Source organism: Thalassophryne amazonica, chromosome 9 (genome assembly GCF_902500255.1).
Source record: "Thalassophryne amazonica chromosome 9, fThaAma1.1, whole genome shotgun sequence".
Classification (NCBI taxonomy): Eukaryota; Metazoa; Chordata; class Actinopteri; order Batrachoidiformes; family Batrachoididae; genus Thalassophryne; species Thalassophryne amazonica.
The window spans coordinates 109,161,001-109,176,580 of NC_047111.1; the positions used below are offsets into that span (position 1 = coordinate 109,161,001).

Genomic DNA, 15,580 nt, shown 5'->3' on the forward strand with positions numbered 1-15,580 from the left:
CAAACCACCGCAGCGCAGTGCCTTTAATACCTATGGCATGCTCTAATCTCTGTAATAAAATTTTATGGTCAACAGTATCAAAAGCAGCACTGAGGTCTAACAGAACAAGCACAGAGATGAGTCCACTGTCCGAGGCCATAAGAAGATCATTTGTAACCTTCACTAATGCTGTTTCTGTACTATGATGAATTCTAAAACCTGACTGAAACTCTTCAAATAGACCATTCCTCTGCAGATGATCAGTTAGCTGTTTTACAACTACCCTTTCAAGAATTTTTGAGAGAAAAGGAAGGTTGGAGATTGGCCTATAATTAGCTAAGATAGCTGGGTCAAGTGATGGCTTTTTAAGTAATGGTTTAATTACTGCCACCTTAAAAGCCTGTGGTACATAGCCAACTAACAAAGATAGATTGATCATATTTAGGATTGAAGCATTAAATAATGGTAGGGCTTCCTTGAGCAGCCTGGTAGGAATGGGGTCTAATAAACATGTTGATGGTTTGGATGAAGTAACTAATGAAAATAACTCAGACAGAACAATCGGAGAGAAAGAGTCTAACCAAATACCGGCATCACTGAAAGCAGCCAAAGATAACGATACGTCTTTGGGATGGTTATGAGTAATTTTTTCTCTAATAGTTAAAATTTTGTTAGCAAAGAAAGTCATGAAGTCATTACTAAGTCATTACCTGCTCCATTACCATGGAGGTGGTACAGGAGCAGGAGGAGATTGGTGGTGGTGGAGATGATAGCGGGTGTGTGCCAGCATGGTGTGGATAAACACTCTTCTTCTTCTTCTTTGTCTTTCGGCTGTTCCCGTTAGGGGTCGCCACAGCAGATCAATCGTTTCCATCTCACCCTGTCCTCTGTATCTTCCTCTGTCACACCAACCACCTGCATGTCCTCTCTCAGCACATCCATGAACCTCCTCTTTGGTCTCCCTCTTCTCCTCCTGCCTGGTGGCTCCATCCTCAGCATCCTTCTCCCTATATACCCTGGGTCCCTTCTCTGCACATGTCCAAACCATCTCAATCTCACCTCTCTGACTTTGTCTCCAAACTGTCCCACCTGAGCTGTCCCTCTGATATGTTCATTCCTAATCTTGTCCATTCTTGTCACTCCCAAAGAGAATCTCAACATCTTCAGCTCTGCCACCTCCAGCTCTGCCTCCTGTCTTTTTGTTAGTGCCACTGTCTCTAAACCATACAACATAGCTGGTCTCACTACTGTTTTGTAAACTTTCCCCTTCACTCTTGCTGATATTCTTCGGTCACAAATCACTCCTGCCACCTTTCTCCACCCACTCCACCCTGCCTGCACTCTCTTCTTCACCTCTCTACCACACTCTCCATTACTTTGAACAATTGACCCCAAATATTTCAACTCATCTACTTTCACCACTTCTACTCCTTGTAACTGCACTATTCCACTGGGCTCCCTCTAGTTCACACACATGTACTCAGTCTTGCTTCTACTGACTTTCATTCCCCTTCTCTCCAAAGCATATCTCCACTTCTCCAGACTAGACTCAACTTGCTCTCTACTCTCACTACAGATCACAATGTCATCTGCAATCATCATAGTCCATGGGGACTCCTGTCTGATCTCATCTTCAACCTGTCCATCACCACTGCAAACAAGAAAGGACTCAGAGCTGATCCTTGGTGTAATCCCACCTCCACCTTGAATGAGTCTGTCATTCCGACTGCACATCTCACCGCTGTCACACTATTCTTGTACATGTCCTGCACTACCGTAACATACTTCTCTGCCACTCCAGACTTCCTCATACAATGCCACAACTCTTCTCTTGGCACCCTATCATAAGCTTTTTCTAAGTCCACAAACACACAATGTAACTCTTTCTGTCCTTCTCTGTACTTATCCAACAGTATTCTCAGAGCAAACATTGCATCTGTAGTGCTCTTTCTCAGCATGAAACCATATTGCTGCTCACAGATCTTCACCTGTTTTCTAAGCCTAGCTTCTACTACTCTTTCCCATAACTTCATGCTGTGGCTGATCAGCTTTATGCCTCTGTAGTTACTGCAGCTCTGCACATCACCCTTGTTCTTGAAAATAGGAACCAGCACACTTCGTCTCCACTCCTCAGGCATCCTCTCACTTTCCAAGATTTTATTAAACAATCTGGTTAGAAACTCTACTGCCATCTCTCCTAGACATTTCCATGCCTCCATTGGAATGTCATCTGGACCAACTGCCTTTCCACTCTTCATCCTCTTCATAGCAGCCCTCACTTCTTCCTTGCTAATCTTTTTTACTTCCTGATTTACTCTCGCCACATCATCCAGCCTTTTCTCTCGCTCATTTTCTTTATTCATCAACTCTTCAAAATATTCCCTCCACCTTCTCAGCACACACTCCTCACTTGTCAGCACATTACCATGTGCATCTTTTACAACCCTAACCTGCTGCACATCCTTTCCAGCTCTGTCCCTTTGTCTGGCCAATCGGTACAAGTCCTTTTCTCCTTCCTTACTATTCAACTTCTTGTACAGCTCGCAATATGCCTTTTCCTTTGCTTTTGCCACTTCTCTTCTCGCCTCACGCCGCATCTCCTTGTACTCCTGTCTACTTTCTTCATCTCTCCGACTATCCCAAAACCTTTTCGCCAACCTCTTTCTCCTTATGCTTTCCTGGACCTCTTCATTCCACCACCAAGTCTCCTTGTCTTCCTTCCACTGTCCAGATGTCATACCCAGTACTGTCCTAGCTGTCTCCCTCACCACATCTGCAGTACTTTTCCAGTTGTCCAAAATTGCTTCCCCTCCAACTAGTGCTTCTCTCACCTGCTCGCTAAATTTCACACAACAGTCTTCCTCCTTCAGCTTCCACCATCTGATCCTTTGTTGAGCTCTCACTCTCTTCTTCTTCTTTACCTCTGAAGTCATCCTACAAACAACCATCCTATGCTATCTAGTGACACTCTCTCCTGCTACCACCTTACAGTCTGTGATTTCTTTTAGCTTGAATCTCCTATAAAGAATGTAGTCCACCTGTGTGCACCTTCCTCCACTCTTATATGTTACCCTGTGCTCCTCCCTTTTCCTAAAGTAGGTATTCACCACAGCCATTTCCATCCTTTTTGCAAAATCAACTACCATCTGTCCTTCCCCATTCCTATCCTTGATACCATATCTACCCATTACTTCCTCATCACCTCTGTTCCCTTCACCAACATGCCCATTGAAGTCTGCTCCTATCACCACTCTTTCATGCTTGGGCACACTCTCCACCACCTCATCTAATACACTCCAGAAATCTTCTTTCTCCTTCATCTCACAACCTACCTGTGGGGCATATGCACTGATAATATTCATCATCACCCCTTCAATTTCCAACTTCACACTCATCACCCTGTCAGACCCGCTTAACCTCCAACACACTTTTAACATACTCTTCCTTTAAAATGACCCCAACACCATTTCTCTTCCTGTCCTCACCATGGTACAACAACTTGTACCCACCGCCGATGCTCCTGCTCTTACTTCCCTTCCACTTGGTCTCTTGCACACACAATATGTCTACCTTTCTCCTCTCCATCATATCAGCCAGCTCTCTCCCTTTATCAGTCATACTACCAACATTCAAAGTCCCCACTCTCATTTCCACCCTTCTAGTTTTCTTCTTCTCCTGCTGTTCGTGGCAACGTTTTCCTCCTCTTCTTCGTCGTCTTCTCCCAGCAGTAGCCCAATTTCCACCGGCACCCTGTTGGGCAATAGCACCGGTGGCGGATGTTGTTAACCCGGGCCGCGACCGATCCGGTATGGGAATTCGATTCTGAGTCGGCATAGTTGGGTTGGCTTGTTTTACGCCGGATGCCCTTCCTGACGCAACCCTCCTCATTTATCCAGGCTTGGGACCGGCACTCAGAATGTACTGGCTGCACACCCCATGTGGCTGAGTTGGTGTGGATAAACACTCATTCATATAAATGTTTTAGAGCACATAATGAGGATAAAGTTCGACATTCAGTGTTTGGATCTTTGGTGTTGTTCGTGTATTTTGACGCTGCACTGGTATGAACACCTTGTGTTCTCTTCCTTGCTCTCAGATCCGACAGCCCGCCGCACAGCCAAAGCTGGCCCGGCAGCTCGGAATCGTTACGCCAGCCAGTGGACTCTCAACCGCCCGCATCCTCCTGTTTCCTCCCACACTCTCAGCACTGACTGGAGGCTGCCCACACCCAGAGTTGCAGGTTCTGTGGACAAGGAGAGTGACAGCTACAGTGTCAGCCCTTCTCAGGACACAGGTAACCTTCACATCAGAGCTCTAAAACCAAAACCCATCCTAACCGACTTTATCAATGTTGTTACTAACGCTCCACACTAATCCCTCCACTAACCCCGGCCCACACCCAGACCGCGCGCGGAGCAGCATGGTGTCGACAGAGAGCGCATCTTCCACTTATGAAGAGCTCGCCAGAGCCTATGAGCACGCCAAGATGGAGGAGCAGCTGCGCCATGCCAAGTTCACCATCACCGAGTGCTTCATCTCGGACACGTCGTCAGAACAGATGACAGCAGGCACCAACGACTACACCGACAGCCTGACTTCCAGCACGCCATCCGAATCAGGCATCTGCCGCTTCACCGCTTCCCCACCCAAGCCTCAGGACGTCAGCCGAGTCATGAACATGGCCGTGCCGAAGGCCCACAGACCGGGTGAGGCTACGCCGCTCGAAACCAGACTCCCGCCACATTCTAAACCTCAACAGCATGCTAACATTTCAGATGTTATGATACTAAATGTAAGTCCCTTCGGCTGCTCCCTTGTTTGCACTCGGCGTCACCACAGCAAATCCAAGGTGGATCTGCATGTTGAATTGGCACAGGTTTTACGCCGGATGCCCTTCCTGACACAACTCCACATTACATGGTGAAATGTGGCAGGGGTGGGATTTGAACCTGGAACCTTCTGCACTGAAACCAAGCGCATTCCCCTGTGACTCAGATGTTATGATACTGATTGCACTAATCTCTGAATGCCATCAAACTCTAACAGCAAATCAGTGCAGAAAAACTGTTAGAAAAGTCATTAATTCTCATGTGTGTTTGAATTTACAGGTCTGATGACGAAACGAGAATACTTACACTAAAAATTAGTCTGGAAATAGAATAGATGATTATTATATGAAGATGCTGACGAAAAATATACCTGGCCTAATTTAAAAATGTTACACAATAAGATTTGAACAGATTTTCTTCCTGTTGTTGTAAAATATAAAAGAACATGTTGGACATTTTCAGTCAAAGGTTTTACACCACTCAAGTTCATTTACATTCATCCAGAAACTCACTTTCAAAAATAACCCCATTAACAGCCTGCTTGTTTATGTATCAGGTCAAAAATGGTCTTTTCCTTATATTTTAACTTTACAATTTCATCACATTCTCAGAATATTTTTACAGTTTTCATTTACTAATGTCTGCTAATATTTGAATCAGCTGCTGTACAGTCAGTTTGTATTATAAGTTCAGCTTTTTGAAATGATGAGGTGGACACACACACACACACACACACACACACACACACACACACACACACACACACATATATATATATATATATATATATATATATATACATACATACCCCCACACACAGAGTGTGTAAAATAAGTAATGAACACATCACCATTTTTCTAAGTAAATATATTTCTAAAAGTCCTATTGACATGAAATTTTCACCAGATGTCTGTAACAATCCAAGTAATGCACACATACAAAGAAATCAAACCACAGATGTCCAGTCACGTGTAATAATGTAAAATGGCACAGGAAAAAAAGAATAGACCACCAGCTGATCTCTATCAGTAATTAGAAAGCAGTCCTGCCCCTTGTCGGTGCAAATTAATATCAGCTAGTTCAGGTCCAAATGATGGCCTGTACAAAGGTGTCTCATTACCAAAGTGTCACACAAGAAACATCTTATAATGGGTAAAAGCAAAGTGCTCTCTCAAGATCTTTCCAAAACATACTAATGGCATGGGTTACAGAAGGATTTTTAAATTTCTTAATGTTCCAGTAAGCACTGTTGGAGCCATAATCTGAAAGTGAAAAGAACATCATTTCAGCATAAATAAGCCACCGCCAGCTGCTCCTCACAAGATTTCTGACAGAGGAGTGAGAAGTATTATCAGAAGAGTTGTCCAAGACCCAAGGACCACTTGTGGAGAGCTTCAGAAAGACTTGAAATTAGCAGGTTATATTGTTTCACCCAACCACCATGGCCTGTATGCACGCTCACCACACAAGACTCTATTGCTGAAGGAAAAGCATGTTGAAGCTTGTTTAAAGTTTACTGCACAACATTTAGATAAGGCTGTGAAATCCTGAGTGAATATAGTCTGGTCAGATGAGACCAAAACTGAACTCTTTGGATGCCATAATACATACCATAAATGGGACATCAGCTCAAAAACACCATACCAACAATGAGGTTTGGAGGTGGGAACATCATAGTGTGGGGCTGTTTTTTCAATACACAACACTGGCAAACTTCATATAGATAAAAGAAGGATTCATGGAAAACAATGGAGACATTCTTGATAAAAATCTACCAGGATGATGAAGATGAAACGAGGGTGGACATTTCAGCAAGACAGTGGTCCCAAACACACAACCATGGAAACTCTCAATTGATTTCAGAGAATGAAAATAAAATGGTTAGAATGGCCCAGCCAATCACATGACTTGAATCCAATAGAAAATCTATGGAAAGAACTAAAGATCAGAGTTCATATAGTGGAGGACTGAGACGTGTGCACATCATTTAGGAGAGGATAACTCAACTGTTCTACGCTAATATGACCCTAATGAACAACTTGGGATATGGGACAAAATCTCTATTGGGGACGAACAGCCAAAAATGACTACACCCTTTTCAAAAATGACTACACCCTTTTCAAAAATGACTACACCCTTTTCAAAAATGACCACGCCCTTTCTTCCTGAGTGCTACTTCAAATACAGCTCTATTTTCTAAACTGCAGCAGCTATAGATTTTCCGGTATTCAAAATGTTCAGAATGACCAATACATGTTTAGGAGGGTCATAGAAAAGTTTAAAATCTTTATTTTGAAATTTTAAGAGAAAGTGGCTAAAATACATATCACCGTGCATTGAAAGAAAATTAACATTTGCTAAACATTATGAAAGTTTATTTTCAGTCACACTGGTCATACTGTTATCAACTGAATATTGATTTAAAGTGAAAAATACAAAAACTTGTTTCTTTAGCAGACAGCAGTATCTACAGCTCTTAAAGCTAATAATACAAGTTATGACTCCACGTTACTGTTTCTTCTTCAAACACGTAAACACAACAAAATCCAGATATGAAGATTGTGCTCATTCAGTGTTTGGGTTTCTGCAGCAATCACATCCCTTGAATTTGCAGTACTTGCAGCAACGGATCAGCTACCTGAAAATACTCTAGGCCTCTACTGGTGGTTGGCTCTCACTGTGGTATTGTATCACTTCCTGTTCCAGAGCACAGCGGTGTTTTTCTGTATCTGTTAGCTGTTTAATCTGCGCAGTTAGATTGATCTAGTTATCTAGATTACGATTTGTTTCCCAGTGTAATCTTTACGTGCCTTAACTAAAGCACTCCTTCTGCTGAATCACCTCTAAATTATTCACTTTGCGTGTTTTTAGGAATCCGCTAGGTTAGCGTAGCTACTAGCTCTTAGCCGATTAAGCATGGCGGCTTCTCCTGTCTCTCCCACACTTTTCTGCTCTGGGTGTGAAATGTTTAGTTATTCCTCGGCCTCCTTTAGCAGTAATGGTACTTGTAATAAGTGTAGCTTATTCGTAGCTTTGGAGGCCAGGCTGGGCGATTTGGAGACTCGGCTCCGCACCATGGAAAATTCTACAGCTAGCCAGGCCCCTGTAGTCGGTGCGGACCAAGGTAGCTTAGCCGCCGTTAGTTACCCCCTGGCAGATCCCAAGCAGGCTGACTGGGTGACTGTGAGGAGGAAGCATAGTTCTAAACAGAAGCCCCGTGTACACCGCCAACCCGTTCACATTTCTAACCGTTTTTCCCCACTCGACGACACACCCGCCGAGGATCAAACTCTGGTTATTGGCGACTCTATTTTGAGAAATGTGAAGTTAGCGACACCAGCAACCATAGTCAATTGTCTTCCGGGGGCCAGAGCAGGCGACATTGAAGGAAATTTGAAACTGCTGGCTAAGGCTAAGCGTAAATTTGGTAAGATTGTAATTCACGTCGGCAGTAATGACACCCGGTTACGCCAATCGGAGGTCACTAAAATTAACATTAAATCGGTGTGTAACTTTGCAAAAACAATGTCGGACTCTGTAGTTTTCTCTGGGCCCCTCCCCAATCAGACCGGGAGTGACATGTTTAGCCGCATGTTCTCCCTGAATTGCTGGCTGTCTGAGTGGTGTCCAAAAATGAGGTGGGCTTCATAGATAATTGGCAAAGCTTCTGGGGAAAACCTGGTCTTGTTAGGAGAGACGGCATCCATCCCACTTTGGATGGAGCAGCTCTCATTTCTACAAATCTGGCCAATTTTATTAAATCCTCCAAACCGTGACTATCCAGGGTTGGGACCAGGAAGCAGAGTTGTAGTCTTACACACCTCTCTGCAGCTTCTCTCCCCCTGCCATCCCCTCATTACCCCATCCCCGTAGAGACGGTGCCTGCTCCCAGACCACCAACAACCAGCAAAAATCTATTTAAGCATAAAAATTCAAAAAGAAAAAATAATATAGCACCTTCAACTGCACCACAGACTAAAACAGTTAAATGTGGTCTATTAAACATTAGGTCTCTCTCTTCTAAGTCCCTGTTGGTAAATGATATAATAATTGATCAACATATTGATTTATTCTGCCTAACAGAAACCTGGTTACAGCAGGATGAATATGTTAGTTTAAATGAGGTCAACACCCCCCGAGTCACACTAACTGTCAGAATGCTCGTAGCACGGGCCGAGGAGGAGGATTAGCAGCAATCTTCCATTCCAGCTTATTAATTAATCAAAAACCCAGACAGAGCTTTAATTCATTTGAAAGCTTGTCTCTTAGTCTTGTTCATCCAAATTGGAAGTCCCAAAAACCAGTTTTATTTGTTATTATCTATCGTCCACCTGGTCGTTACTGTGAGTTTCTCTGTGAATTTTCAGACCTTTTGTCTGACTTAGTGCTTAGCTCAGATAAGATAATTATAGTGGGCGATTTTAACATCCACACAGATGCTGAGAATGACAGCCTCAACACTGCATTTAATCTATTATTAGACTCTATTGGCTTTGCTCAAAAAGTAAATGAGTCCACCCACCACTTTAATCATATCTTAGATCTTGTTCTGACTTATGGTATGGAAATAGAAGACTTAACAGTATTCCCTGAAAACTCCCTTCTGTCTGATCATTTCTTAATAACATTTACATTTACTCTGATGGACTACCCAGCAGTGGGGAATAAGTTTCATTACACTAGAAGTCTTTCAGAAAGCGCTGTAACTAGGTTTAAGGATATGATTCCTTCTTTATGTTCTCTAATGCCATATACCAACACAGTGCAGAGTAGCTACCTAAACTCTGTAAGGGAGATAGAGTATCTCGTCAATAGTTTTACATCCTCATTGAAGACAACTTTGGATGCTGTAGCTGCTCTGAAAAAGAGAGCTTTAAATCAGAAGTGCCTGACTCCGTGGTATAACTCACAAACTCGCAGCTTAAAGCAGATAACCCGTAAGTTGGAGAGGAAATGGCGTCTCACTAATTTAGAAGATCTTCACTTAGCCTGGAAAAAGAGTCTGTTGCTCTATAAAAAAGCCCTCCGTAAAGCTAGGACATCTTTCTACTCATCACTAATTGAAGAAAATAAGAACAACCCCAGGTTTCTTTTCAGCACTGTAGCCAGGCTGACAAAGAGTCAGAGCTCTATTGAGCTGAGTATTCCATTAACTTTAACTAGTAATGACTTCATGACTTTCTTTGCTAACAAAATTTTAACTATTAGAGAAAAAATTACTCATAACCATCCCAAAGACGTATCGTTATCTTTGGCTGCTTTCAGTGATGCCGGTATTTGGTTAGACTCTTTCTCTCCGATTGTTCTGTCTGAGTTATTTTCATTAGTTACTTCATCCAAACCATCAACATGTTTATTAGACCCCATTCCTACCAGGCTGCTCAAGGAAGCCCTACCATTATTTAATGCTTCAATCTTAAATATGATCAATCTATCTTTGTTAGTTGGCTATGTACCACAGGCTTTTAAGGTGGCAGTAATTAAACCATTACTTAAAAAGCCATCACTTGACCCAGCTATCTTAGCTAATTATAGGCCAATCTCCAACCTTCCTTTTCTCTCAAAAATTCTTGAAAGGGTAGTTGTAAAACAGCTAACTGATCATCTGCAGAGGAATGGTCTATTTGAAGAGTTTCAGTCAGGTTTTAGAATTCATCATAGTACAGAAACAGCATTAGTGAAGGTTACAAATGATCTTCTTATGGCCTCGGACAGTGGACTCGTCTCTGTGCTTGTTCTGTTGGACCTCAGTGCTGCTTTTGATACTGTTGACCATAAAATTTTATTACAGAGATTAGAGCATGTCATAGGTATTAAAGGCACTGCGCTGCGGTGGTTTGAATCATATTTGTCTAATAGATTACAATTTGTTCATGTAAATGGGGAATCTTCTTCACAGACTAAAGTTAATTATGGAGTTCCACAAGGTTCTGTGCTAGGACCAATTTTATTCACTTTATACATGCTTCCCTTAGGCAGTATTATTAGACGGTATTGCTTAAATTTTCATTGTTACGCAGATGATACCCAGCTTTATCTATCCATGAAGCCAGAGGACACACACCAATTAGCTAAACTGCAGGATTGTCTTACAGACATAAAGACATGGATGACCTCTAATTTCCTGCTTTTAAACTCAGATAAAACTGAAGTTATTGTACTTGGCCCCACGAATCTTAGAAACATGGTGTCTAACCAGATCCTTACTCTGGATGGCATTACCCTGACCTCTAGTAATACTGTGAGAAATCTTGGAGTCATTTTTGATCAGGATATGTCATTCAAAGCGCATATTAAACAAATATGTAGGACTGCTTTTTTGCATTTACGCAATATCTCTAAAATCAGAAAGGTCTTGTCTCAGAGTGATGCTGAAAAACTAATTCATGCATTTATTTCCTCTAGGCTGGACTATTGTAATTCATTATTATCAGGTTGTCCTAAAAGTTCCCTAAAAAGCCTTCAGTTAATTCAAAATGCTGCAGCTAGAGTACTGACGGGGACTAGAAGGAGAGAGCATATCTCACCCATATTGGCCTCTCTTCATTGGCTTCCTGTTAATTCTAGAATAGAATTTAAAATTCTTCTTCTTACTTATAAGGTTTTGAATAATCAGGTCCATCTTATCTTAGGGACCTCGTAGTACCATATCACCCCAATAGAGCGCTTCGCTCTCAGACTGCAGGCTTACTTGTAGTTCCTAGGGTTTGTAAGAGTAGAATGGGAGGCAGAGCCTTCAGCTTTCAGGCTCCTCTCCTGTGGAACCAGCTCCCAATTCAGATCAGGGAGACAGACACCCTCTCTACTTTTAAGATTAGGCTTAAAACTTTCCTTTTTGCTAAAGCTTATAGTTAGGGCTGGATCAGGTGACCCTGAACCATCCCTTAGTTATGCTGCTATAGACGTAGACTGCTGGGGAGTTCCCATGATGCACTGTTTCTTTCTCTTTTTGCTCTGTATGCACCACTCTGCATTTAATCATTAGTGATTGATCTCTGCTCCCCTCCACAGCATGTCTTTTTCCTGGTTCTCTCCCTCAGCCCCAACCAGTCCCAGCAGAAGACTGCCCCTCCCTGAGCCTGGTTCTGCTGGAGGTTTCTTCCTGTTAAAAGGGAGTTTTTCCTTCCCACTGTAGCCAAGTGCTTGCTCACAGGGGGTCGTTTTGACCGTTGGGGTTTTTCTGTAATTATTGTATGGCTTTTGCCTTACAATATAAAGCGCCTTGGGGCAACTGTTTGTTGTGATTTGGCGCTATATAAAAAAATTGATTGAATTGATTGATTGATTGAAAATACAGCTATTTGAAGTAACACTCAGGATGAAAAAGGGCGTGGTCATTTTTTAAAAGGGCGTGGTCATTTTTTAAAAGGGCGTGGTCATTTCCAGGCTGTTTGTCCTGGATAGTGATGTTGTCACATATCCCAGGTTGTTCATTAGTGTCATTAGGGTGGAGCTTATTTTTTAACTTGTTAAAAATTGGTCTCACCCTCTTAAATTATTCCTCTATTACATAAAACCATATTCTGAAAATATTAGGGCTTTTGGTTAATATTACTGGTAGCTCAATTGGACTAAAGTTTCATAGTTTTAGTTAAATTCTACATCAAATGGCATGGTATAACTGAAAGTTGGAAACCTCCTGTCTCTCTTCCAGTAACATATTCCAATCTCAGACATGGTAATTATGACTTTTTGGACACTATTTGTTGATTCTTAATAACTTAGCCAATGACAAACTAGTTAATAATGAATTAAATTGTCTGATGTTTTCACTGACTTTACAAAAGTTGGCAGTTTCATCATAACTGTGTATTTACAGGCAAGCTGTGAAGTAAACACAATGGCAACAAGAGCAAAATTACAAAATGTTATATATCTGCTGGGATCTACTGTAACAGAGTTAACAGGTTCAAAACTCCCATCAGTTCGCATGGCACTTGGCTTCTTTCTGCACCAGCATCTAGAACTGAATAAAATGGTTCGACAAGCATCAGACGTTGCAGTGCAGGAGATTTCCTTATTTTGGAATAAAGCTAGAATTCCCATAAGAGACAAACAGCACTGTCAGAAGAAACTGAAAAAAATATTTGAACAGTAGCAACATCTGAAGAAAAACAAAGGACAGCAGTCAGAAACACAAAATAAAAAGGAAGCTGAATTCATTGCAGATTTAGATTATTTGTTTGACATTGCCCATGCTGATGCACTCAACCTCATAAAAATATCTGAAGACAGAGAATTCTTACTGGCACAGAGAGAAAAGGGAAGAAGGTGGTCAGTGATAGGTGTGGACAAGAAACTGACAGCTAAAGAGAAGAGAGCGGCAGAAAGACAACAGAAAGAATCTGAAAAGAGATTTCGCATGGAAATTCAGCAATGAAAGGAAAATGAAACAGCAGTACTAGTGTCATCTGCCAGCAGTTCTGAAAAGTGTTGAAAGCATTCAGCTGCAGTCAAGTTCTGAACCACATGTTAAGAGAAAGAGAGGTCGAAAAACCATTTTCACTGCAGATCTTGCAGCAGTTTTGGACAGGACAAAGATGTCAGACAGGAAAGCTGCATTTGTTATTTCTGAAACTGCAAAGAGCCTAGGGCACAACCCCATCGATTTTGCCTTGAACCGTGATACTATCAGACGAGAAAGAATCAAAAAGAGAGAACTGAATGCAACACAGCTAAAAGCTGAGATTCAGTGTGATGTTCCTTTGATAGTTCACTGGGATGGGAAGCTTATGACAGATCTGACAGGTGTATCAGTCATGCTTTGGTGGCAAAGTACCACCAGAAGAAGACCTCTTCAAGCGATTTAGACAGCAGTGGCCTAATTTGGATCATAGCAGATATGAAACAGGAATGACACATGAAAAGGTCAGAAATCAAGATGAAGATATTCGGGAGTCTCTGCTTGAATTTGCTAATGCAAACCTGGAAGAAAACCAGCCACGTGATGATTACAAGGAACTTCTTGAATTGGCAATCATCTTCCTTGGTGCTGAATCAGCTCAACGAGTGTCTTTCAAAGCCCCTGGTGTAATGAAGGATCTTCTGAATTACAGGGCAATCAAGATAGAGAAGATAGATAGATACTTTATTGATCCCAGAGGGAAATGTGAAAGTGTAGTGACACGGACCCACAACAGGGGGCGTAAATGAACGGACAATGAAAGAGTCAAATATGAGCACTTTACTGTTATGAATGAGCACAACACAGAGGAATGTGAAATTTTACAGACAGTCAATCACAAGGGTGACGTGTGGGCAGGCTCGAGGATAGAAGACGTCTGTCCTGAGATGAACCGGAACCACACGATTTCCTCCGCCACCGAACCCGGAGAATACTGGAGCCGCCAAGTCCCGAGTCCCCAGGTGGCCACCGTCTTCGAAGGTTGGATCTGGTACTGCTGGCAGGGAGCAGAGATAATAAGATATGGGTGTGTGCACACCCAGTAGCAACAACGGTGGGAATTCCACCTCCACCTCTAACACACACTCGTGCAGCTCCTGTCTACCCACTTATCTGGTAGAGGTGTGAAGCGAAGCCGTCGCTGATCACACCAAACGCCGGTCTCACGGATAAGGAACACTACAGGAAAGCGGCTGCAAAAAAGAGTTCAGACTGACACACAGTTTACTTTAAGGCTGAGAATACTACCTGAACGGTTCGACGATATCTCGGCAAAGAGGTGGAGATGACGTCCGGGTTTTATGGAGTGAGATGATGAAGCATGAATGGGTAACAGCTGTCAGGAGATAATGAGTGACAGCTGTCACCCCCGGCGGTGTCCGTGGCGGCAGCGCCCTCTCGTGCCTGAAGCCCGCACTTCAGGCAGGGCGCCCTCTGGTGGTGGGCCAGCAGTACCTCCTCTTCTGGCGGCCCACACAACAGGGAAATTCAAGATCCCAGAGGGAAATTCAAGAAAAAAAAAAAAAAAAAAGATCCAGGTGACCAGATTAGTGTCCACCTCCATCTCCATGAGCTTGTCTCTCAGTAGCAGGGGTTGGATGGTGTTGAAGGCACTGGAGAAGTCAAAAAACGTGACCCTCACAGCGCTGTTACCCCTGTCCAGATGAGAGTGGGCCCTGTGAAGGAGGTAGAGGATGGCGTCCTCCACTCCCACCTTCTCCCTGTATGCAAACTGCAGTGGGTCCTCAGCATGTCTGACCTGAGGTCTGAGGACACTCAGCAGCAGTCGCTCCATGGTCTTCATCACGTGGGATGTCAAAGCGACTGGCCTGTAGTCATTCAGCTCCTTCGGGTGTGCCTTCTTAGGAATTGGAATGACACAGGATGTCTTCCACGTGACTGGGGCCTTTCCGAGACGCAGGCTCAGGTTGAAAACATGCTGGAGGGGCTCCCCCAGTTGGTTGGCGCAGGCCTTAAGCATTCTGGGACACACTTTATCCGGGCCTGCTGCCTTCCTGGGGTGGAGTCTCCTTAGCTCTCTCCTGACCTGGTCTGCCGTGAAGGAGGGAGGACGGTGAGAGTGGGTGCTTGTTCTGGCTGACTGTGACGATGATGATGATGATGATGATGGTGGTGAGGATGGTGAGGGTGAGGACGAGGGCTGATCCACTGTGGGTTTTGGTGCTGACGGTGATGCAATCAATGCTGGTATTGCTCAGGCTGCATCTCAGAAACTATCAATGTGTATCTGTCACCAGAACGTGTTAGTCTGGCACTGTTTGACAAACATGTCAACATGGAAATGAAGAGTCTTATGGTGATGGCAGATGATAACCAGAATACAGGTCACAGCAAAAGAATCCAAGCA

At 43.1% G+C, this 15,580-nt stretch overlaps 1 protein-coding gene across 2 annotated transcripts in view; it reads left to right on the forward strand.

Moving 5' to 3' along the window:
* The window catches only part of dscama (Down syndrome cell adhesion molecule a), a 385,227-nt gene that overhangs the window by 350,785 nt on the left and 18,862 nt on the right, over positions 1-15,580 (forward strand). For both annotated transcript variants that reach the window (XM_034178954.1, XM_034178955.1), the window contains exons 31-32: positions 4,076-4,273; positions 4,383-4,685. In XM_034178954.1, the coding sequence (XP_034034845.1) occupies positions 4,076-4,273; positions 4,383-4,685 (501 nt within the window). The remainder of the gene's footprint in view (positions 1-4,075; positions 4,274-4,382; positions 4,686-15,580) is intronic.